At 37.9% G+C, this 24,498-nt stretch overlaps 1 protein-coding gene across 1 annotated transcript; it reads left to right on the top strand.

Moving 5' to 3' along the window:
- Positions 1-606: 606 nt before the first annotated feature.
- Positions 607-23,481, top strand: slc15a2 (solute carrier family 15 member 2). Its single transcript, XM_084724808.1, has 22 exons — positions 607-816; positions 4,869-4,956; positions 6,612-6,753; positions 7,171-7,263; positions 7,868-7,967; positions 9,714-9,804; positions 9,908-9,985; positions 11,833-11,915; positions 12,096-12,179; positions 12,334-12,423; positions 13,446-13,490; positions 13,815-13,850; positions 15,778-15,866; positions 16,442-16,523; positions 17,461-17,586; positions 18,428-18,592; positions 19,137-19,183; positions 19,351-19,455; positions 20,868-20,964; positions 21,068-21,211; positions 22,687-22,791; positions 22,953-23,481. The coding sequence occupies exons 1-22, from the start codon at positions 808-810 to the stop codon at positions 23,160-23,162; spliced, it is 2,109 nt and encodes a 702-aa protein (XP_084580934.1). The 5' UTR covers positions 607-807; the 3' UTR covers positions 23,163-23,481.
- The last annotated feature ends 1,017 nt before the right edge of the window (positions 23,482-24,498 follow it).

Below are 24,498 nucleotides of genomic sequence, written 5' to 3'. Positions count from 1 at the left end.
CAGAGAGGAAGAAGAAAAAGAAGCAACAATATTCTAATAAACACATACAGTATATAAAGGAACACAGGAATGGTGCCATTCTGCACAATGGGACATTGTGACTTTGTATGCAGGACTACACACACACACACACACACACACACACACCGGGGGAGAAAGTGTATTTTTGATTTTGGGGTGAACTGTCCTTTTAAACACATGAAGCTGTATGAAGAAAAATAACTATTTCAGTGAAGGGCGGCAGTGACACCACAGACACACACAGACAGACAGTGAGGTAGTGCATGTCACTTCTGCAGAAATCAGTCACAATTAGTCATCCATCCGTGTCAATGAGGCAGCTCGGCCAGTACATCCACCCAGACCATGTTGACCCACACTGTGATCTGAGAGCTCAACAACGACACTATTGTACAACAGAGAGGAGCTGCTGCCACTGCTTGCTGCTGCTGCTGCTGACCCACAGCCCACTTCACTTCACTACTCCTGCCTACAGACCTCCTGCTCCACAGAGAGTGACTGAAATACTAACTTCGATTTCTAGTTATAAAAACACTCCTCTGGATGATAATATTTGTCTGTTTGAGAATCTCTCTAAATGTGAAGTGTGCGGAGGCCCGTCTGCAGTCTCTGAAGTAACAAGTCCACGTTTTGTGGTAGAATATTAACTTTATTCAGCTGAAAGCGCTTATATGACGGTGGTTTGGTGCCAGACAGAGCAGAGCGGAGTGGGACGGACTTGGATGTAGGACAGAAGCTCCCGATGCAACAGTGAAGATCTTAAATATCACCAGCAAATAAAGCAAAATGACTCGGGTAAGTAGAAGCAATACGTTTGTGTAGCACGAACAGAGTTGTTCGGGTTGCTTTATTGTGTGTTTTACTTTTGCAAAACATTTGAATCCACCGTGAGAAGTTGCACCGAGTCTGTGTGCAGCAGACGCGTGGACACATGGGAGCGGAGGCTGCTTCAGATGTCTGTAAATGAAGTGAAAATTTGTTTTTTTTCGTCCTTCAAGTCAAACTACAGATGTGTGTTACAGCGGCAGGGAGTTTTTGCTGCCAATCAGATCTCAGCGAGTCGCTCCGTTACATTGAGATGATGCAACAGGCGCATCCTCACCAAATGTTGAGTGAAACCTGAAAAAAACACGGGGACCTCAACACTCAGGGACCGTTTTGGGAAATGTGATGCCACGAGTACTCCTGATCAGCTTCCTTGGAGACAGATCGCGATAAAATAATAATTATAATTAAAAAACAACCATTCACAGGTATCAATGCAGAATCTGTGCAGACTTCTTTATATCTGCCAGGATTTTGAGATATATCTCCTCACTCTCATCTGTTTTCACTGAAGTTACTTCAGTACTGAAGAAATAGTCCCTGAGGCAGCAGCTGACTGACAGTGAGGCCACAGACAGAACGGACACAACTCAACCCAAGGTCCTTTTGATCACAGCACATGATCCCCAGCAGAAAATGCCGTTTACTCAGCTGTCATGAAATCGTAAACGCTCAAATTTCTGTCTTTTCTGAGCACTTTGTAACTGTTTTTTGTCTTTAAAGGAACAGTTCACCCAAAAATCTTTTCTCTTACCTGCTGGCTTGGGAGAATACCTCTAAAAAAATACTAGTTATCTGTTCGAAATGTAGTCAGTGACCTAATCCAAGTATCTCACAATAAATGTAATGTGACCTGATTGCTTTCTGTTACTTTTGGATTACCTGAACACAGGCATTTCTAGACTTTTTTGATTGGGGTGGCACAAGGCACTGACTTATGAAATTGTGGGAGCACACGCACGCATAATTAACAGTCCTCCCAGTATTTTTTCTCTCTGCACTGTGGTAAGCTGCTGATGGTGTAGTTTGGTAGAAAGAAAATAGTATACATATGATTAACAAAATATGTATTTTTATGTTTGGATTTTGAAAGATGAATCAACATTGAAATTGCGACCTTTTTTCAACATCTCACAAATTTATTTACATAGCACATTTCATACACAGGGGCAATTCAGTGTGCTTCAAACAGAACATCCAAACAATAAATACAATTAACAAGAAGGAGAAAATACATAGAATAGTAAATAAAAGGGAATAATTAAAGATAAATATAAAAGACCTATAATGATATAATACTAACATTTAATTACATGACAACTGATAAAACAATTGAGAGTCAATGTATTACCTACAGGAGATGGATGTCGACACGACCCCAGTTTTGTAGAAGCATAGACGAGTACCAGCACAGATTCACAGCATGTACTACTGAGTACAGGGTCAGCAACAACTTATAACATATTGTAGCCACTTACAAAAATCTGTATCAGTTTAAATGTACGTTTAGAGATACATTTGGCTTGTATAACGGCAGTGTCCTGTCAGAAAAGGCTGGCTGACAGAAAGGTAAAGCAGTGAAAATATTCTAAACATTGTATAAAGTTAAATAGTTTTTTTGTTGGGAGGAACACATGTAAGTGGTTTAAATATGTTTTGCTGCTGACCCTGTATACAGCAGTACACTGTTTAGCTCTTCTACACCAGTACTCCTGCTGCTTTTCCAAACTCGAGGCGTGTCAGCTGCCATCTACTGTGGGCAACACACTGACTATAGATAAGTATCTCATACAACCGCGATTACATAACATGAACCATCCCTTTAACAGTTATGAAGGTAGTGTGTGGCAGATTTTTGGCCATCGGCCATAATCAGAAAGGTCCCTGCAAATATGAAACCAAAAGAAAATTTTTAAATTGTGTTCCTTGAGCACAATTTCTTAATTCACTCATGAATTATTTATTCAGCCAGTCACGTATCAGTGAATATTTTTCTATTCTAGGATGACAGATTTTCACAGGGTGGTAATGAACCAGAGTGAGACTCATAGCATTGTTACTAACAGTTGTACAGACTCCCACTGATGCATCCCAAAAATCTGGCTCACCCAATTCATCTTAAAAGAATGAAAGAAGGATCATTCATTAATCACATCCACTGGAAAAACCACAGAAACTAAGGGTGTGGTGAGCACAGAATTTTGATTACGGTTGATTGTCAAAAAAATGTTGTAAGTTGAAAATTAGCCAGCTAACTGGTTGGGTTATCCTTAGAAATAAATGAAAATATGAATGTATTAATAAAGAATGGGCCTGATTTTTCTTACCACACGCAGGGAGAACAGCGGTACAGCTTGTGTTGATATCATGAAGTTCCCAAGAAGATAAAAAATAGTGTAAATTCCGTGACAGGTTTATTCATGAAACCCAATGCCAAACCGTTCCAACCAACCAGCCACTACAATATCTGAAAACAAATCAACAAGTGATGTGCTGACCTATCTGGTGCAGTCAGAGACAGAACATGTACATACAAAAACACAGATTATGGAATGGAGCAATTGTGAGATTAAAAGATTTAACTTGTGAAATGCATAATCACCTGTTCATCGTGCATCCTGTTTTGGAAGCCTTCTGTCTGATTAACGTCATCAGTTGAGGAGTGCGGCAATCAAGCTCAGTGTACAGTGTGTCGAGCTGGTTCTGGTAGATGTTGGAACTCTGCGTACAGCTACATTTAAGAAAAGAAAAAGTATAGTAAGTTCTATTTTGTTGGTGTTTAAATTATTAGTTAAAATTAGTCAACAATATAACATGAAAACTATTGATTAGCAATTATATTTATGTATAACACTAATAATAATAATAATAATAATAATAATAATAATAATAACAACAACAACAACAACAATTTTCTAAACCTTTTTACAACCATTAGAATTAAACGTTGTTTCAATGTTGTGTCAGCATTGAAACAACAACTGATGTAATTTTAACCACATTTCAACATTGAAGGTTGGTCATGCACCAGCTGGGAATTGCAAACAAAATTGTTTGACCTCCACAGCAGGGAGCTAGAGGCAGAAATCTTGGAGACAAATATCTTAAAACCCTGACAAACACAACGAAAAGTACTGTATTTGCATGCATGGATACTGTCAGAGGAAAACAGGAAAGTATGTTTTCTTGAAATGATGGGGGAACCAAACTTAAAAGTAAGTGTTCGAAGGAATACTACGTGTAAAAATGACAGATTACAAGCAGGGATACAGCAAACAGCACCAGCACTGGCTCTGTGCAGTGACTCTCGAGTATTTGAAAGTCCAACAATTCAAATTCACAGATTTACAGCTTTAGCAGCAAATCATTCTTAAATATTTAAAATACTAAGTTAAGTGACACTGTTGGGTGCAGGTATGCAACTAATGATTATTTTCCTTAATTATTAATCTGCTGATTATTCTTTAGCCTTCACTGATTAACTGTTAAGCTGAGATAAGGTTGGCGCTGCAATGATTCGTCAGTTAATTAAGTTGTTAACTATTAAATTAATAGCCAGCTGTTTTGATAATTGATTAATGTCCAAAAAAATGTCCACATTCTCTGATTTCAGCTTCTCAAATGTGATGACTCTGTTTCCTTAGTCCTTTTTTGACAGTAAACTGGATATATTTGGGTTGTAGACAAAACACACAGTACATGTCAAGACATCACGCTGGGCTGTGGGAAACACTGATCAACATTTCTCACCATTTTGTGGCATTTTATGGACCAGACAACTGATCGATTAATCGAGAAGATGATTGACAGATTAATTGATAATGATAATAATTGTTAGTTGCAACACCAGTATCTAAAGGAAATCTTGTGTAGTAGTGAGAGATGGCTGGTGGTCTAAAAAGAAAAAAAAAAGATTGGACAATGCGTTTATAATTAGCAGATGTTTCTAATTAATGTCTCAAACTATGTGTTGTTTAAAACATGTTAAACCTCATTCAGTGAACAAACTTTGCCTCTTTCAGAAACTATGTGGGACCAACTACCCAACCAGCATCTGCTTCATAGTGGTGAATGAGTTCTGTGAACGCTTCTCCTACTATGGCATGAAAGGTAAGCAAACACTCTGTGGTCGTATAGATCCACCTGGAGAACACGGTTCTGTTTTCACACAGCAGCTTCAGGGGTCTTTAACTGTGAAAAGATAAATGATGGTCAACTTGTGAAAAAGTCTGAGTCAGTGAAGACGATTCAACAGTCTGTAACAGACAGATCGTCTGTATCTGTGCGTCGTCTACAGGAGCCAACAGCCGTGATCTCTGACGTCTCCTCACATGACCTCATGTCACATTACACCAATTGATTCTCTCTCTCTCACGCACACACACACACACACACACACACACACACACACACACACACACACACACACACACACACACACACACACACACATCAAAATCCCTGTTTCCTCTTTAAGCAGTCCAAGTTGACGCAATATGAGGACTGGTGCTCATTTATGACAGGGAGGAATTTCCATCAATTTCACGTAATGATTTCAACGGTCTGTGTGTATTTATATTCTTATAGCAGATCAGTTACAAATGATAATGACACATTAACAATTGACTGATCAATTAATCTTGCATAAAAAATGCATGTTTTTTTTTCTGAGTTGTAGTTTTATTTAAACAACTCTATAGATATAGCAGCACATTAGTAATGTGAAACATTCATTCATGAAGCTCAAATAAGAAGGCAACAGCAACAAATGTTTCCACCAAACAAAATGTCATAACTACTGCCATGTTATTTGCTTTGTGTTTTTGTGTGTTTTGTTTTTGGCTATGTGCTTTGGTCTGTGTTGTGTTTTATGTTGTATTTTGTATAGTATGTTCTTAATGTTTTTGTTTTATAGTTATGTTATTGTTTTATTAATAGTACTTAAGTCTTGCTGTCTTAGCTTATGTGCTTTGTGATGTTGTTATGTGCTTTTGTCTATGGTTATGTACTTGCTCTGTGCTTATGTACTTTCTTTATATGTTTATGTGCCTTTCTATATGGACTGCAGATGAAAATAAGCCTGTATGGCTAAATCTGTCACATTTACATGACTTAAGTGATCGTGTTAATAAATGTGAATTATCCCTTCTTAAGTAAAACAAACAAACAAACAAAGTAGTCGATCAAACCAAACCATGAGAAAACCTGAGCACTAGAGAGAAATGGCACTCAAACACTGATTATCAGTTCATAAATTTGTCATTGGTTAAATTCTTAACAGCGATTCATCACTGATGATTAATTACCAACATCTGTAGACTGAGCAGTTTAACTTTATGTCTTATATTCAACAAACATGTCTCCCAAGTTCTGTGAACTTATGATCCAACTTTCTATTAATGACATTATCAGTTAATTGATTAATTGTCAGAAAATAATTAAAATGCCTATCCTCAAATGTCCTGTCTTTGTTTACCAGCAATCAAAACCCAAAAAATATTTGACAATGAAATAAAACCCTCATAAACTCATTAAGTTAATAATTGGAGCTGAGCTCAAAGTATTTGTAGTGTTTGTCCTTAAAATGCACAGTGAAAAAAATTTTCTGGGAAATGAGCCAGTAAAAGACCATGTCTGTCTAGAGAAATCAGTTCAGTAGTGATCGGTGTGAATGAAGTCTCTCATCCATTGATTTGGTCACCACGTAGCAGTATCCATCCCCTGACCTGGTTCACAGCAGCTCACGATTGTGTGTTTGTTCACAGCGGTGCTGACGTTCTACTTCCTCTCCTACCTGAAGTGGGACGATAACCTCTCCACCGCCGTCTACCACGCCTTCAGCAGCCTCTGCTACTTCACACCTATACTGGGAGCTATCATTGCCGACTCTTGGCTTGGAAAATACAAGTGAGTCTTCATCTCCACATGCATTAAAGGTTCATTTCACCCAAAAATCACTAAAAAAGCATTTGCAAATATTTTTAGTTCTATGTGCCTCCACTCAAAGCATTGGGAGTTAGATTTAAAAAAAAAACATAGCACCCACAGATTCTACTTTAAACAGTTTTTCAATTGGATCTACTTCCTTCTGAAAGAAGTCCATTCTTGCAGTTAATAGAAATGTCTGTCATTCATCTGTAGCTGTCTCATCACCTGTGGCACATGATCTCAGTTTTCAATACATCATGCAGTGTTTGAGCCGTCTAACAGCACCTATTAGTGGCAATGAATCACTCTGGCCACTGACACAAAGATGTTTTATAACAACAATAATAATAAGAGTGCAGCTCTGAACGTATGTAATCGTGCTTTTTGTCTCAACAGGACCATCATCTACCTGTCCATTGTCTATGTGATTGGCCATGTGGTCAAGTCGGTTGGAGCCATTCCCACTGTGGGAAACAGCACTGTGCATATGTAAGTTATCAGGAGCTGATTCACTCATGTTGAGCAGGCAGAATCATAGTTCAGTACCATTACTGTATATTAAGAGCCCCCAGGTGTTAGGCTTGTCTAAGAATCAGTCTGAATTGCCATTTTCTTTCACTTGGAGTTGCTCAACATATCAGAGATATTGGCAGTAATTCAGAGATTGTCAACTGTTTCAATTATTATTTTCATTACAGATTCATATCATTGTGACAATTAGTTAAATTATAAGATAACCAATTAGACAGAAAGAGATGTCCTCAGTTCCCACAGCCTGAGGTATCTCAAACCAGCAGTCCAACACCCAAAGATATTCATTTTTTAATGATACAAGACAAAGGAAAAGGATACAATTTTTACTCATAAGAAATTGGAACTAACAAATGTTTGGGATTTTTGCATGATAAGTGATTTAAATTATTAACATATCAAAGTACAAGTCCATTTTTTTAGATTTTTGTAACATCCTGTAGCTTCCCAGTAATGTTTCTTATGTACTCAAATCCAAATAATCACATTTTGGTCAAAATGCAGGAGTAGTTTTAGTACTATAGTTAACACATATTATATATATACCATCTGTGTGTTGCAGTGCTCTGTCCATGGTAGGGTTGATACTCATAGCATTCGGCACTGGAGGAATCAAACCGTGCGTCGCAGCATTTGGAGGAGACCAGTTTGACGAGGAGCATGTAAGGAACTGCACTTCTTGCCATGTAGAAAAGCTGCTTAACTGTTGTGCCACAGTAGTACACTTACAACAATCCAGTACAATGTTGTGAAGGAATATATAACCAGGTTTTTTAATGTTTAAGCGCAGGAGTCTTTGCTAAGCCCCACCTCCAAACAGCAACTGTGCAGTTATAGCTTTGCAATCATAACTAAAGGTTACAGTATCAAGCTTTCCATTTCTCTACATGCTGGAGGTGTGCAGGACGCTCTCAGAAGAGCGACACTTGACGTTTCGTGAATCTGGATGGTGGCGTCTATTTGGAGTCTCTCAAGAACATGAAACACTAGAGCGCACCTGTGAGAGATGGATGAAACTTTGTCTTCATCTGCTCTAAGATAAGCTCCAAACGTTAGCATGTCCAGCTAAGTAACACTAGCTTACTAGCTGCAGTAACTTTACCTCCAGCCAGTTAGATACCGCTGCATTTGCGTTTGTTCTGTCGGGGTTTGAGGAGGAGGATGTGGGCTGATGCAGAATCAAAGTGGGTCAACAATGATGCATCTCACTCTGGCTTGCTGTCTCAGGTCTAAGCCGGGTTAGTTTAGCTCATATCCTGGCTGTCTTCCAGTCTGCCTGGGTGACCCATCTCAAAGTTCGCTGCACTAACCTAGTCCTTGCACTTCCTTTTCCCATGTTAATGAGTGTATTTCTGTCATCTTATCATGTAGATATACCTGCCATATTTCACTACCTGATCAGTGTTTGCTGAGATGTAAGCTAGCTTTAGCCTTAGTCATTTATCATGAACATTTTATCATGTATGCAGTTGCAAGGTAACTTTACATTTACAATTTTACAGGGATCTGGTTTTAAAAAGTGTCAAGACGGAGACATTAAAATGTTAGCTGGAGACAGACTTCTCTGCCGACTCAAGGAGTTAGCAGTAGCTTACATTAGCCAACTACACTTATAAAATCTGCTTGTTTTTTAGCCGACAAAAATCCACCGCTGTCCGAAATAAGAAGCTGCTTTTGTTCATGTCTCTAAGGAATCAAAGACCTCATATTTCAACAATTACTCCCAGTTTCGATGTTAAATCTGCCACCTTTATTGCTGTAAGCTGCATAAATGCAATGCGAGAATGGAAAGTTTGGCCGACTTAGCAACAGTAACTAAGGAGGATGGGGTTTAGCGAAGGGTCACTCATAACCAGGTCTGCAGTTCTGTGCGCTTCTGGTGTTAGGGCACATTTTTAGCTTTTTGTAGCTCATTGTTTTGATATTACAGTACTTTGATTGTATGGTTCAGTCTCATCAGAGTAATCAATTTCATTTCCAGGCAGCTGTTTTCAGTAAACACACTTAAATAAACCCACTGCACGCCACGTTCCCAGCACCAAACAGCAGATGTACAGAGTTAGAGACAGTGTAGCAGCTAAAGAGTATTTTTCTGAGTTGTTGGTAGAGGCTGTACAGCTATACAAGTTGCGTATTTGTCAGCTTGTTTTGATCTTTATTTGGCTGTTTATGGACAAAAATAGAGAATGCAGTTTGCAATTTGGGAATGCCAGAATAGAATGAGTAAAAAAACAAGTTAAAATGGATTGCACAAAGTGGTAAAATTGCACGGTATTTATCAGCTTCACAGAGTAATCCAAGTGTTTAGAAAATTCAATACAATATTGAAGGTCACAAAATACAATATTTACAAAATGTCAGACGAAAAATGTTAAGTGTCCTCTGATTATTTCATTTATTACCTCCAGGTCAGGGAGAGGCAGAAATTCTTCTCCATTTTCTACATGTCAATTAACAGTGGGAGCCTCTTGTCGACTATAGTTACGCCCATGCTGAGAGGTGAGCATTCATCATCTTTATGTTCAGCACGTTATATACCCAGAGATGTCCACTGTGTAACATCACTGTCTCGATGCCGTTAACACTGGATTTTCTCATGCAGGTGATGTGCAGTGTTTTGGTGGTGACTGCTATGCTCTGGCTTTCGGGGTTCCTGCAGCTCTGATGGTCGTGGCTTTAGGTGAGTGTCCATCCACGTGTAACAGCATTCAGTTACAGTTATGTCCGGACCTGATTCTCTCATAGATTGACGTGTATATGTCATAACAACTTTAGTAATAAAAATAGAGTCAGTGACTGCATAGCACTGCACTGCTGCTCATTGTGTTTACCCTTATTAATGCACCTAAAAACACCAGGCTGCGACAGTATAACCATACATACATCAGACTGGTCTGTTATAACTCATTATTATGCTTTTTATTAAGGATACGTTGGGTTACCAGCAGCCTGTTTAACCTGGGCAAGTTTCTTTTTAGCAAAAGAGGTTAAAATTTTATCCTTGAAACTCATTACAGTGGAAACACTGTTAGTGTGAAATTAATTACTAAACTATGTGAGCAAGTATGAGGTGTGAGGCGAGACAGTAGAACTATTGCTAAGATAATGTTGGGTCGATGTAATCATATAAACAGTTTCACCAAATCAGTTTCTTTATTTTTTATTTCCATCATTATTATAACTACCTGGTGGAAAACCATTTGTCTTAGGGTGCAGATTTGTCATGATGTTTGTTCATCTTGTGACACTTTGAATCATCCAGGTGAAGCTTTTCATTTGCTCATTATCATGTTTGACTGTGACTGACACATCTGTTTCAAAGTTATGAGACCAGTGATGTGACTGGCTGAGAGAGAATTTAATAATACACCCGGTGATCTATATTCACCTTCACTCAGCCCTGTAGCACATTGCACCGCTGCACATATATGAACCAATATAGAAGGTGTGCTGGAGATGGACAGTCTGTGTGCCGTTAATATACTACCAAACAGAGGTATACATGAACAGCTGCGGACACCATAGATGTGTGACCTACCACCTTGGGCTTGACCTTATTTAATTAATTTTAAATTGATGGTGGAAAATATTATTAATGCCTGTCTTCTTAAGAGCCTGATCGATATTGAGCGAGGTCGATAACTATTGATTATTTGAAAAAAGACCCGTCTGATAATGACAGTGAAACACTGTCCAGTGTTCACATTTCTAGTTCTTTCTGTGGTAGAACGAAAATCCATGAAACTGCTCAAAACAAGGTCTGTGGCTTGTCTTGAGTAACTGGATCATGATTTCTGGAAAGAGACTTTTCAAATGTATTTATTGGCACTATGAGCACCTCAAGCCGAGTGCCATTTGGTTCCATTATATTTGACAGAAGGCCGACATCTCTACGGCTGATAACTCCAAAACTCTGCAACTCACACCAAAAACATGTAGACAGATTTTTCTATCCCTTTGATATTATTACACTCAGTGTCCAAATAACTGTCAGATTTAAGAATCTAAGCTTAGTTCAGGTTGTGGTCTGCATGCCGAGAGCATGTTTATATGAAGCTGAGCTGTTGAAACGCTGGGCTTCCTATTGATCAAGGCCTCTCCACATACATCCTGACAGGCAGTTGTCTCTGCCTCTGAATCCCCGTCCCCACTAAACCTTATGGGATTCATGCTTGGCTGATTGCTCACTGTGAAAACAAACTGTGATTTTATTACTGTGGGGGCCACGTACAGATCACAGCGAGGGTGAGACAAAGTACACGCTTCAGTGTCTAAACTGTCAGACTGAAGTTTGGCCTGTTAACAACATGTTTGATTTTTATTGTTCTTAAGCATTTCTTAAGCCACTGGACAAAACATCCTAAAATGGTAAACCACTCTGTCAGATTCTGCTGTTTTCTCTCATGTTGGTTAGGGAATACAGAGCTGATTTGAGCACATTTGTACCAGGCAAGTAGAGCAATTGTTTGCACAACAGTTGAGCTGTCTCCAACATAAACTGTCTCACTCTCCATCTATCTTGTGCAGTTGTGTTCATTGCTGGCAGCAGCCTGTACAAGAGGAGTCCTCCACAGGGAAACGTCCTGTTGGACGTTTGCAATTGCATTGGGGTGAGTCATCTCCCAGCTCCCCTGGATGATATCAGCTGATTTATTAAAGCGCAAAAAGATTAATTCAGTTGCATTTACTGCCAAGAATCACTTTATGCTGTAATAATAGCATGAATTTTACACATTGCCTCTGTTTCTGTCTCCACTTTTCCAGTCCTGATTTTTGATTTTGGTTCACAGTTTGCCATCAAAAACCGCTTCAAGAAAGGGAAGTATGAGCCTCAGAGGACACACTGGTTGGACTGGGCTGAAGAAAAATACTCGGTAACAAAAGGAATTCTACTATTAACTTTTCCATGCAAAGATTTGTGTTTGATCAAGAACCTTTTCTGAGGATGTCACCTTAAAAAGTCAAAAGGGCGATGATGGTGTCAGTGCCTCAATAATACGTCCTGTCTGTGTGTTTATGTGTTAATAGAAGCGTCTGATCCAGGAGATTAAGATGGTGTTGCGGGTTTTGGTGCTCTACATCCCACTGCCAATGTTCTGGGCTCTGTTTGACCAGCAGGTACGTGAAGACAAAAGACTTGTGAACTGTCACAAGAAGAGCTGTTCTCTTTAACGTGTCCCAACTCCATAATTCAGACACGAAACGGAAGGTGAGTGCACTGAAAAATTCAAAAGAGGCTCTAGGGATGACAAGAGGGTTGGTCACCCACTTTGTTCCACACTTAAAGGTCCATTGTTTAGGAATTAGTGTCGTTGAGCAGTGAACTTGCAGACTGCGACCACTTTGTCTCACCCTCCCCTTCCAAGTCTGTAGGAGAAACTACAGTGATCACAAATCTTATCTAGAGTCAGTGTTTGGTTTGCCTGTTCTGAGCTACTGTAGAAACATTGCAGTGCAACATGACAGCCCATGTGGAACAGGACCTGCACTCTTTGTAGATATAAACATCTCATTCTAAGGAAACAAAAACTATTTGTATTTTCAGGTAATTATACACTGAATATTATATCATATTTCTGGCATATTCTTAAAATAGATTGCTGTAAATATTAGACACTAGGCCTGTAAGTATACTTTATTTTGTTATTATTATATACAGTGTGTAGCTGGGACACAGTTTAAGCAGTTAAAAGTTCTTACTCTTTAAACCAGGTATCATATTCATGCTTACTGAATACCAGTCAGCACAAGGTCAAGGTCTTGTACCATAGCTGTCTTATAAAATCTCATAACTATGTGTTATCTTCCCGTCTGGCCAGCACTCACCACAACCATTTCATTATGGCATACCTCAAAGCCACATTCAGCATTCCTGAATTGCATTCCTCCTCAAATCATTCTTCATTTAAAACAACTTTCAGTCAATCAATCAAAAAAAAAAACTTACAAGACAAACAAATGCACACCTCCCCTGAAGGCATGTCAAAAGTTCATCAGGTCCTCATTATTTTCCTTTCCAACCAAGCAAACAGCATTACTCTTCTGTGGTCAGTCATTTTACTGAGCACACACTCAAGTGTTACTGTTGTGATACTGTTAACTACATGGATGGTAACACTCAGTTTTTTTCTTGATTGCAGGGTTCCCGCTGGACAATTCAAGCTGCACAGATGAACATGGCTTTTGTAAGTTTTCTTATGTTCAGTAACACTGGTGTTAAAGAAAAACAAGAGCTGATAATTTATCTTATCATCAGCGGGTGGATCTTGATATTCATCTGATTGTACAAGTTGTCTATAAAACAGACAATCCCTTAGTAAGGGTGTTGTTACAATTTGTCATTTTATTCCAGTAAACAACATTGTTTATGGCCTTGGTAAAGTGTGCACTCATCAGGATGAAGTGCTTTTTATGGGCCAATACAAACCTTGTACATCGTGTTAGATTTATGAAGTTAAAGTTTAAGTAAGTATCTTGTTCAGCTAAAATCATCTTTTGTTTTATTACAGGGAAATTCCTTCATTATTAAGCCTGACCAAATGCAGGTACGTGCAGCTCCTCCCTCTCTCAGTGAAATACGCAATAATGCACAGCAAGGTGTTCTGATACAAGAAACTACTAGAAGAGCTGAATAAGGAATGCTGTGACGCAGTAAAATGGACTGGTATTTTCTCAGATGAACTCATTATTTTTCATATTTGTACACAGTAAAGGACGTGGCTGCATACCAAAGTAAAAAGGGTGACTGTGTTTAAATGATCAGACATTTTTACCTTAATTTTTGTGCGCAGAATAAGCAAACAAAATATGGTGTTGCATGTTGATTTACATGGTTAAACCTCTTCCATGGTTGAACCTCTTGCTGCAGGGATTCTCTGCTTCCCTCCACAAAAAGTCAATGGGATTTTTTATAGTGAGGAAAAGAAGCTCTGTGGTGAACAAACGTTTATGATATTTGTATGTTTTCATAATCTACACAAATAAACACCACTGGTTATGAGTTTTACAATCGCCAGAAGTAAAAAGCTAACTTTAAGCTATAAATGAACTACACCACAGTAGCATGACTTACATCTCCACCATTAAGTGACTAGTGTTCAGAGTTCAGGTTCACATTTAACGTCCCAGACAACCTCTGTAGTCTCATTTAACTACTTGCTAGCTTTTCAAGAGGCATAAAAGCTTCAGAATTGATGAATGGGGTATTTACAGATGTATTTTATTTCATATAACAAAATGTGAAAATCTCTTAGGACAATAGTTCAGGCATCTTACAAATACAAATTCTAAACTGCAGGTGTGTATTGCAAGAAAACTTGCTGGGCTTAGCAATTAAAGGGCAGGACTTAGCAAAAGGTCAATAAATGACCTTTGGATGGGGTTGGTAGCAGGAATATTCTTTTACTTTGGCAAAAGTTTGGTTAATCCCCTCCTGATTTCTAGCAACATACTTAACATAAAGACATATAAGTGATATCAATCTTCTAATTTAACTCGCAGAAAGAAAATGAAAAGGATGGTAACATTCACAACAGAAAAACAGTATTGAAACTGTAGACCTTTTTGTACACGGTCCCCTTCATTTTACTTCACCTACCATAATATGTTCATGGTTGCCTTGTCCTGATGTTGAGGATCATCTTTGTCAGCACTCTAACCTAAAAATCGTGGTTTCATTTTAATTTCAAGGAGCTGGGATATATAGATAAACAAACAACAGAAACTGTTTCAAGATTCAAGTTGTTTATTGTCACGCTGGTTATACAAGAACAATCATGTGTAGAACAGTAAATTAAGTAATAAAAGATAGAACAATAATAATAAAGATAAAAACTGTACAGTAGTAGAATAAAGTGTGCATTTATAAAATAAATATATCAAATATTAAGACGATATAAGAGAGAACAAATAAATATATTAAGTAGTGAAAGGCTAGTTGTAAAATATTGCAGAGAAGTTTTTCATTACACTTACGTGTATTTATGTGTCCTGTCTGTGTGTGTGTGTGTGTGTGATGAATGTTAGTGTTTGAGTAATGCACAGGGGTTTGATTGTGCTTGTGTGTGTGAGAGAGTTATTTATTCAAGAGTATAGAGACAAGCAGCTGAGAAATTGTGTCACTTATCTAATACCTACCTACCAACCGACTGCTATCTATATTTGATCTGTAGTTTCATCCATCTGGAAATATGGAGTCTGTTTTTCATGTGAAAACACACAAAACAACACACACACCAGTGTGCCACATCAGTACATTTTCAGCTCTCATTAAAGATGACTAATGTTTGACAAGTCCTTCTCATGAAAACACTTTTACAGCTCTCATTAACTGCAATCTTGCTCCTTACTGGTGATATTAAATCAAGATCTGTCCCTTTATTCATATATAACTGTAACCTTAATGATTTTATGAGTTTTAGTGAGTTTTTATAGAGTCATTTAAAGGCATGATTTTCCCTCCCTGTTGTCTAGATGTTGAATGCTCTGCTGATTCTTCTCTTCGTGCCCATCTTTGACCTCATTATATATCCGCTTGTTGGCCTTTGCAGAATCAACATCACGTGAGTACACGCCTGTTGCGTTGGATACTCCCATCTTTATTGCAGACATAAGCATTTAAGAAGCCTCTTAAACTGGGAAAATGAGCCATATGGCCTCACATTTGTGTCCCGTGAATATGCCTCAGGAGAATAAATAGTCAATGAATGAAGTTAAGGTCTGTGTGCACAAATAGACAAACATATTGTACATTTACAATCGTAAATGAGTGTGTTCTTAATGTATGTAGAGCACTTAGACTTGCTTTTGTATAAGTTAGGAGTTTTCAGTATTATCTGGAAATGTGAATTAAAACTACTTCCAGTTGTATAAATGTTGTATTAAATGGTTTCAGACACAAGTAACACTGGACTCTTGTTTCAGACTTTTTAGACCACAGCTCAGTTTGTGAAGGACACAGTTGCAACAGATGGTATTGTGTCAAAACCAAATGAGTCTCTTATCAGGCAGGGCAGTGAAGACACTGATGTGGACACTGATTTATAAAGTGATAAAGCTTAACTCTCAGAGCAGTAAACCCAAACTGGGCTTAAAGCAATGAAAGGTGTGTAAAAGTGTTGGATGTCTGTTCCTGCAGGCCTCTAAGGAAAATGGCCGCGGGGATGATTTTTGCAGCGCTGGCTTTTGGAGCTGCCACACTGGTGGAGTTGAATGTTGGGGTATGTATTAGCAGCAATCATGATTCTTGCTTTTTGAAATAAAGAGATGCTCACCAAAACCCTTCACCTACACACACAGCATTACTGACATGCATGCACATCAGCTAGAAAACATGCAAACAGAATACCTGCATATAGACTGTCTGAGTTCTCCTGCATCCTGGAAAACATGAAAAAGCATGAAAAAGCAATAAATATACAACTTTGTCCATTGTTGCTATTTGCTAACAAAATGTTGTTTTCTATCCTGTAATGCTCTGAACATATCTAAAAAAATTAGAGCTCCAAAAATCATAAAAAAAATAACAGATCAGAATTAGTGCTGCAAGTTTTGTGTGTTTTCCCTAAGTGACAATTGAATGTGTTACTCATTAAAAATTAATACACAGACACATACACCCATTAGTTATGTCAAACATTAATTTATGAAGCACAAACAACTTAAACCAACAGAATAATAAAACAAGCAGGCTCTGGCTCTAAACAACTGCTCTTGTCCATCTGTCCATATTCAACAAATGGATCCATCAAACAAAACAATGTCAGATGGGGTGTAAATACTGCCATTTCTAGACTAAGAAGGCAAACGAAACCAATCTGTGAGAACACTTGTGAGTTCTGGAGAAATGGTACACAAGAAATACTGTATATTGTCAGTTAATAAGTTAATTGGTTAAATTCTCAACAGCGATTAATCAACTAATGACTAATCTTAGACATTCTACTGCCAAGTAGGTTTTTACATACAAGAAATTTGCCTTTATATATTGGCACATAGAAATAAACATAGTTTACAAAAATGTAAATAAAAATTAAAGCAAGCCTAGAAAAGCATGTACATGAGTCTTTATTTTATAGATAAAGAAAAAACATTCACTGAAAAATTTTCTCTGATATTCATCAGTATTGTGCTCTGATTTCCTTCTCTATTCGCTAGAAAACGGTGGTAGATCCAGCACCTGCAGGGAAGTGTCTCCTGCAGGTCTATAACCTCGCCGGAGGTAATGTCACTGTGAAGATCCCTGACAGCAACCTGTTTCAAGAGCCCATCCCATACCTTCAGGTAACAGAAAAACAGCTTTTTATACCATCCAGAATAGGTGCAAGCCTGAGGACTGTGGTCCTGAAATTTGTGACTGTGAGAGTGTGTTTGCTCTGTGAGAGAGTTCTGACCTGTGCAGAGTTTATCACCCTGCGTTCAATAATATTAACTTAATTCAACCAGGAAAGGCCTCACTGAGATTAAAAGTCTGATTTGCAGGAGTGCATCCTCGTTGAGACAGCAGCAATGCATATAACAGAGAAGTTACAAAGCATTAAGTAGATTTCTAATATAATATGTAGAATATGTAGAGAATTAAAAGGGATTGACTAAGACTAAAAGTCAGAATAAAATAAAAGAATAAAATCAGACGAATTCTGTCAAACTATTACCATTCAGGGTGCCACTGCACAAAAAATGCACAACAATTAGCAAACACACAAAAGAGAGAAAGTATAGATGTATATTGTGGGCTCATAATAAAAGTGCTGTTTGTCTTTGGAAAAGGTCTTTAGATGCATCAACACGACATGTCTCAACAGTCTGTATTTGCATTTTAATGAAACCACTAAGCTAAACTTGAGTTTATCAACCTGTCAGAGTCTCCAGCTTTTCTGCAGGAACATTTCAGAGATCAGGGCACTGTTTCTCTTTCTCATGTCCATGGCAAAGTTTGCAACTTCATTCTTATACAGGTTTACGTTTCAGTCTTCTAAACAATACTAATTAATGCATTTTAAAACAAGCTTTTTAATTTTTAGGTTAAAACACACAAGAAATTCTTTCTTTCAGTACTGGGTGATTAACTGTTAAGATGTTGGACAGAGACTTATCATTAACCCCCCTGGTTTCTCTGTTGCAGGACCCCTCTCAATATGAGATGCTTTCACTTGATGGGCCCAGCAAGGAACTGATTACTCATGTCACCTTGGATGGAAACACCTCTGAGTGTAAAAATACGCTTCACCAAGAGGAGGCCTATAGTCTCGTCTTATTTTCAGAAGCTGCTGGAATCCAATGCAACCTTGTGAGTGCCCCAGAAACTGGCTTCCACAGCATAATTTTTTAAATGTATTCATATATTCATGTCTTGCCCCAACAGGCCAAGTTAAAATTTTGAGCAGAACAATCCCTAGTTATTACTTATTAAGAGTGTAAAATACTCAGTTAATCTAAATCATGGACTGTGTCAGGTCTGTGAGCCAGTGGGAAGAGTGTAGGACCCCCGGACGTAAGATGCTTGACTTCTTTTCTTTAACGCGGATAAGCTCCTACTTTTACACTTAATCAACTCCTTTTGGTCAGAGGAGGGTAACAGTATCTTCAGAGTAGAAAATCTGTTCTGACTGAAATAGAAATCTAAGTAATTATCACAAAGAATGAAATGTTTATGAATACTGACCAGATCTAACTTTATCTTTATCTAAAAGGCAGAAGTAAAGTCAGTAAAGCTGCACCCTGAAATTCAAAGAACAAGAAAGCAAAAGCACAAGAAAGTTAAGCAGAGAATTGATATTGTTGTTATTGATAGAAACTTCTTTGACATGACTTTGTTTTTTTAAATCATCCAGATAAAGGACTACACAGAGAAAAATGAAACTGGAAATCCTTTTCTGAGGTAAAATATGTTTTACCTTGGACAGTTTAATGGTATCTTTTATACCTACAAAGTAAACATCTTACAGTAAGCTAATTCATCCCTTGCTCCTGTGAAAAATTTAGGCCATATTCACTTCACTTGAATAATCGGTTATGTCTGCTCATGAGTTCTTCTAATTATAACAGATTCCTCAACACGCTGCCAGAGGAATTAACTATCACTGTTGGAGATGTGTCTTTCCACGTGCCCTCTGATGACATATCTGCTAACAACACAGTGGATCGAGCAGAGTGAGTACGACTATCAGTATAAAGGGCCAAAAGCCTGAAGCCATTTTTTTTTAGCAGCTATTTAGGTAACTTTTAGCTTCTGCAACTCAATACAATCTCTCAATGACAAATTTGAAGTGCAAACCTTTGTGATTTTAAAGCTATAATATTAAACATTTCTGTATTAAAATGTCTGAAAACACAAGTTGTGTACTTATATTAACCCATATGTTTCCAGCATTAGTCAAGCCTAGAGAAGTCTGTCAGTTATTCAAGGTAATGGTGTGTTTCCTAACAGCCACGTATGACTATATATGACTAGCGCAACCTCTTCAATGGTTGTCAATTATCAGTTTTGGTGGTTATTTTACCATGAAAATAACAACTCCATGATCCCAGACTCCTTCACGATGTCATCAGATTACATGTTTCGTTATCATTTTAAGACCTCTAGTGGCAGAACTTGAATGTTGCGCTTACGACAAAAATAACAATTAGGCATTGCCTGTAGTGATGAACCACGAGAGAATTATAACTTGACTCAGCTCAGCTGTAGCACATTTTATCTTATTGCTTTGGTTTTCCAGCTCGCTCCTTTATTGTTTGTGTTCACTCTCTCACTGCTCTCCAAAAACTTTAAAAAGCTCACTGTGAACTAGCTGCTCAGCAGACAGACACAAGCTGGGGAACATAGTGGAGCATTTGGCAGCTAAAGAACCAGATATTTTTCTCAAGAGTATGTGGAAACCAAAACAGAACTAAAAGGAGAGTAAATATTGGACTTCATCAGGTGTAGTTATGGAGAGTTATGGATGTAAGTCTAGTTCTTTTAATTAGGAAAATGAATTCACAAATCATGGTATTGTTAATTGTATGCTGCCAATTGGCAACCCCACTAAAACAACAGGTACGGACCCGTTTTGGATTGCAAACCTATATTTGGGAAGGGCTGGAATAGAGAACTGTTTAACTGTTTGACGTGCCCCAATTGGCCACAAAATCTGTTATTGTAGGTTTAAATTAAAAGATGTATAACATTGTTTTTATAAAATTATATTCCTGTCTAGACAAACTGAATGAACTGTACTCTTGAATCAGATTATGTTCTAAGGCTTAAATTTTATAGTAATTTGCATTGTTAGATAAATTAGTATGATTTTGAATATTAAACGGTGGAATCAGTGCTCTACCCATCTTTCACCTAATGTTTTTCATGCAGAAAATGAGCAAGACTTGTAATTCCAGAACAGTGGACGCCCAAAATGAACCCTCCCACTGCACAACTCTAGTGACTCTGTGGAAACTCCAATTTAGCTTCAACTAAATTACTAATTTTATGTTGCTGTGTGATTTTACTGTTAAATTCAATGCAGACTCATACACACTTGTTGTCCTTCTCTGATTCGTCTCATCCTTCATGTGTCTCCTGGTAGATACCAACATGTCAAGTGCAGCTCACAGTCAGGTACATTTGAACTTAACCTGGGCCTGCTGGACTTTGGAGCAACCTACACTTTCATACTCATGAAGGTCAGGATGCTTCTTATGTAAGTTTTTGTGCAGATCTTACCAGTTACACAGCATAACAGAACCTTGCGTGTGTGTGTGTGTGTGTGTGTGTGCTTTTTGTCAGGAATCAGATAAAATCACGGCTTACAAGATGGAGGATGTGAAAGCCAACAATGTGCACATCGCCTGGCAGATCCCCCAGTACGCCCTCATAACTGCTGGAGAGGTCTTGTTCTCCATCACAGGCCTGGAGTTCTCCTACTCACAGGTTCATCATGATACACGCTATCAATTAAGATGAAACTCTGCATTCCCAGTATTCTTAAAGGGATAATTCAGACTATTTGACGTGGGGTTGTATGAGGTACTTATCGATAGTCAGCGTGTTACCTGCAATAGATGGCGGTAAACCCATCCCCAGTTACCGTTTTCCACTTCTTGCAGGCTGTGGGTAATAAGCAGGCTACAATTTCTCTTTCTTTCTCTTATTTTAATAAACACCCAAACAGCAAGACAGTACAGCACATTCAATGTTGGGTTTCACAGCAAACTTCTCCCTCTACTGTTTCCACATGGCACTCTACTCTGTTTTGTCCCCACAACACAATAGAACAAACTAACCTATAGTCAAGGGGACATGAAAATATATAAATGTAATATTTAAAGTGCTATAAATGACAACAACATAATAGCTTAATACTGCATGTGCATAATAATGATGTGGTAATATTCCTACAGAAATATAATGCACACAGTAAACTGCACAGCTTAATAAGAAACACAAAATTAGCCCATTAACTTAAATGATTTAAAATAACCCAAAGCATAATGTGTATAATAATTACGGTTACAAATGTATGAATCCATGACTGCCTGAGTGCCTGAAATACCTAACGTTAAGCTACGTGTTTACAATGGATTTCAAAAATGTTTTTTATAGTTGTTACTGCAAAACAAAAACATAATTAAAACATCCATAGAAACCACTTTTGCATCATATTCATGTCCCCACTGTTTAATCTCATTATCAGTATGTTCCAAACATTCATGTTTACTTTGTCATTGGAGTCCATTATAACTGCCATGAAGACATGCTGACCAAAGTTTTCAGGACCACCATTCAAACCTACAAGGACTGAAGTGTTTCATGGTCAAAACCTTTATGGAAAAGAGTTGGAAAACAGTGCATCTTCAGGAGTGTCTTTAGGCTTAAAGGGATAGTTCACTCAAAAAATGAAAATTCAGTCATAATCTTCTCACCCTTGTGCCGAGTGAAAGTTGGGTTTAGTTGTTTAGTCCACAAAACAGTGTTGCAGAATCTCTCAAACTATTTAAGTGAATGGTGACCAGTTTTCAAGTGGAAAAAAACAACAGTAAAAAAAATTGACCTAATGTGAATAAAACTTAAATACATTACAGCGTCCATGATAATTTATTCTTGAGTCATCTCAGATGTTATTGATGATGGTGGTTGATTGAACAACTTACATGACCCCACTTTACTTAATGTCACCAAACGATGTCTTTTGTTATTGTTTTAATGTGAGAGAGACCCTTAGCGGCAACCAATGAAAAGTCATCACAAAATGCTTCAACAATCCCGCCTTTGTCCTTGCTCTGTTAAATTAAAGAGTTTGCTCGATGTCCCACACTTAATGAAAAATTTAAATATTTGCATGAGCCCTGGGCTTTTTGTTTCTGCTCCTTTTTTTTATCAACTGAGGATCTCTCTCTTCTTTACAGGCTCCAGCCAACATGAAGTCAGTCCTGCAGGGCGGCTGGCTGCTCACTGTTGCATTCGGGAATGTGATAGTGCTGATTGTGGCAGAGGGGGCGGGACTGGAACAGGTATGGCATCATGGGATATTATGGAAGACAAGGAAGGGGGTTATATCTCTCAGCTTTTTAATCCCTGTATTGCTCAGAATTACTATATCAAGTTTAAATGTGATATTGAATCTATCACCAAATAGTAGAGTTCAAACACTAACCAGTATCTGTCACCTCAGTGGAAAGAGTTCCTGCTGTTTGCCTGCTTGCTGTTGGGCGTCTGCGTCATCTTCTCCATCATGGCTTACTTCTACACCTACATTGACCCTGATCAGCTGGACAAGCTTTACATAGAGGACTCAGTGAGGGAGGAAGATGACCCTGACAACATGAAGAAAAAACCTAATGACATACCCATGAACAAAGCAGAGAATAGCACCAAACTGTAACCACAGTGCCACAGTGCATACACTGTAGTCTTCACTGTAGTGGATTTGATGTGGCTACAAAAGTTGTATGAGTTATAAGGTATCCTCTTTTATTTCAGTCCCTGTTTTAATGTACTTTTTGTGATAATGGAGCACTAAGATATGATCATCAGACATTTCTTGTAGTTAGAAGTCCAGTATTTGTTGTTTTGACATTTAATATATTCTTAAAGGGATAGTTCTGATTTTTGAAGTGGGGTTGTATGAAATACTTCAGCTATATACGGCCCACTGAAAAAATTCTATATCAAGTTAATCAATGTCAGTCTAAGTGTACCAATACTTAATAATACTTTAACCTAGTTATCAGACAGCCTTTTAAGACAGGGAGCCACCACTATACAAGCAAATATAATTTTCTCCAAAGCGACCAGACTTCTCAACCAAAACAGTAATTTTACCTTGCAGAACATGGGCTGGTCCACTCATGCCTCAATACCTCATACAACGACACCTCAAATAATCAGCACTCTTCCTTTAACACTCCAGTCACTTCAAAACATTTAACCAGACAACAGGAAAGTATTTTCTGAATGAGACAGGAACTGTACATGCTGTGATTCCCCACACCATGATCAATAGTGTTATTACAAATGAATGTCAAATATTATATGCTGTACATATTTATTGCATATTAACTCCATGTCAAGATTTTATATTTTCTATTATGCTCAATAATAGTTTTAACCAATGCTGCCTTTGACAGAACATGTTGGAGAAATGGTTCAGTTTACATTGTGTGCTTGTAACAATGATATTGAAAGGACCAAAGCTACTGGTGGTTCTCCATGTTATAGGCCATTCATTTAAAATTCAGTAGAAATCCATTTTTCATGGCATGCTGTGTTTTTAGAATGGTGTCCTGCCATAAAGAAAGCTGCAGTCAGCCTCTAAAATCATTTATATCCTTAAGTTTAATGCATCACAATGAACCTTTGTATTTTTGTCAGTGACCTTATCATTGATGGTAGGCCAGTTGCAGGCGGGGATTGTCGTTTCATTATTCTCATTACTCATTATTAATCTTTCCATGCAGGAAACAACCAAATTCATTTTATTATTTTGTGAAAGACCAACACCAAGTGCTAAATGTGACTGCATCCTTCAACACATCAAATCATCAAGGAAATATATAGCTACTTGCATTACCACAAAACAGTATGTTTATCAAACATAACATACCATAGATTCTCAAACAGTGATTTGGGCAAAATTTATGGACAAAATTAAATATTTTTGACCAAAAACTCATATCAGTATTGCAACAATATTGTAGGTGTGGCTGAGACTTTTGATA

The sequence above is a fragment of the Lutjanus erythropterus genome, chromosome 8 (assembly GCF_056507025.1).
Source record: "Lutjanus erythropterus isolate fLutEry1 chromosome 8, fLutEry1.hap2, whole genome shotgun sequence".
In the NCBI taxonomy this organism is placed as follows: domain Eukaryota; kingdom Metazoa; phylum Chordata; class Actinopteri; order Lutjaniformes; family Lutjanidae; genus Lutjanus; species Lutjanus erythropterus.
This window is presented reverse-complemented; position numbering and strand designations above follow the sequence as displayed.

Excerpts from the sequence above, each read along its gene's own strand:
- slc15a2 (XM_084724808.1), top strand. Across the intron at positions 4,957-6,611 it reads CTCCTACTATGGCATGAAAG|CGGTGCTGACGTTCTACTTC; the intron begins GTAAGCAAACAC and ends GTTTGTTCACAG. Across the intron at positions 15,867-16,441 it reads CTTTGCAGAATCAACATCAC|GCCTCTAAGGAAAATGGCCG; the intron begins GTGAGTACACGC and ends CTGTTCCTGCAG.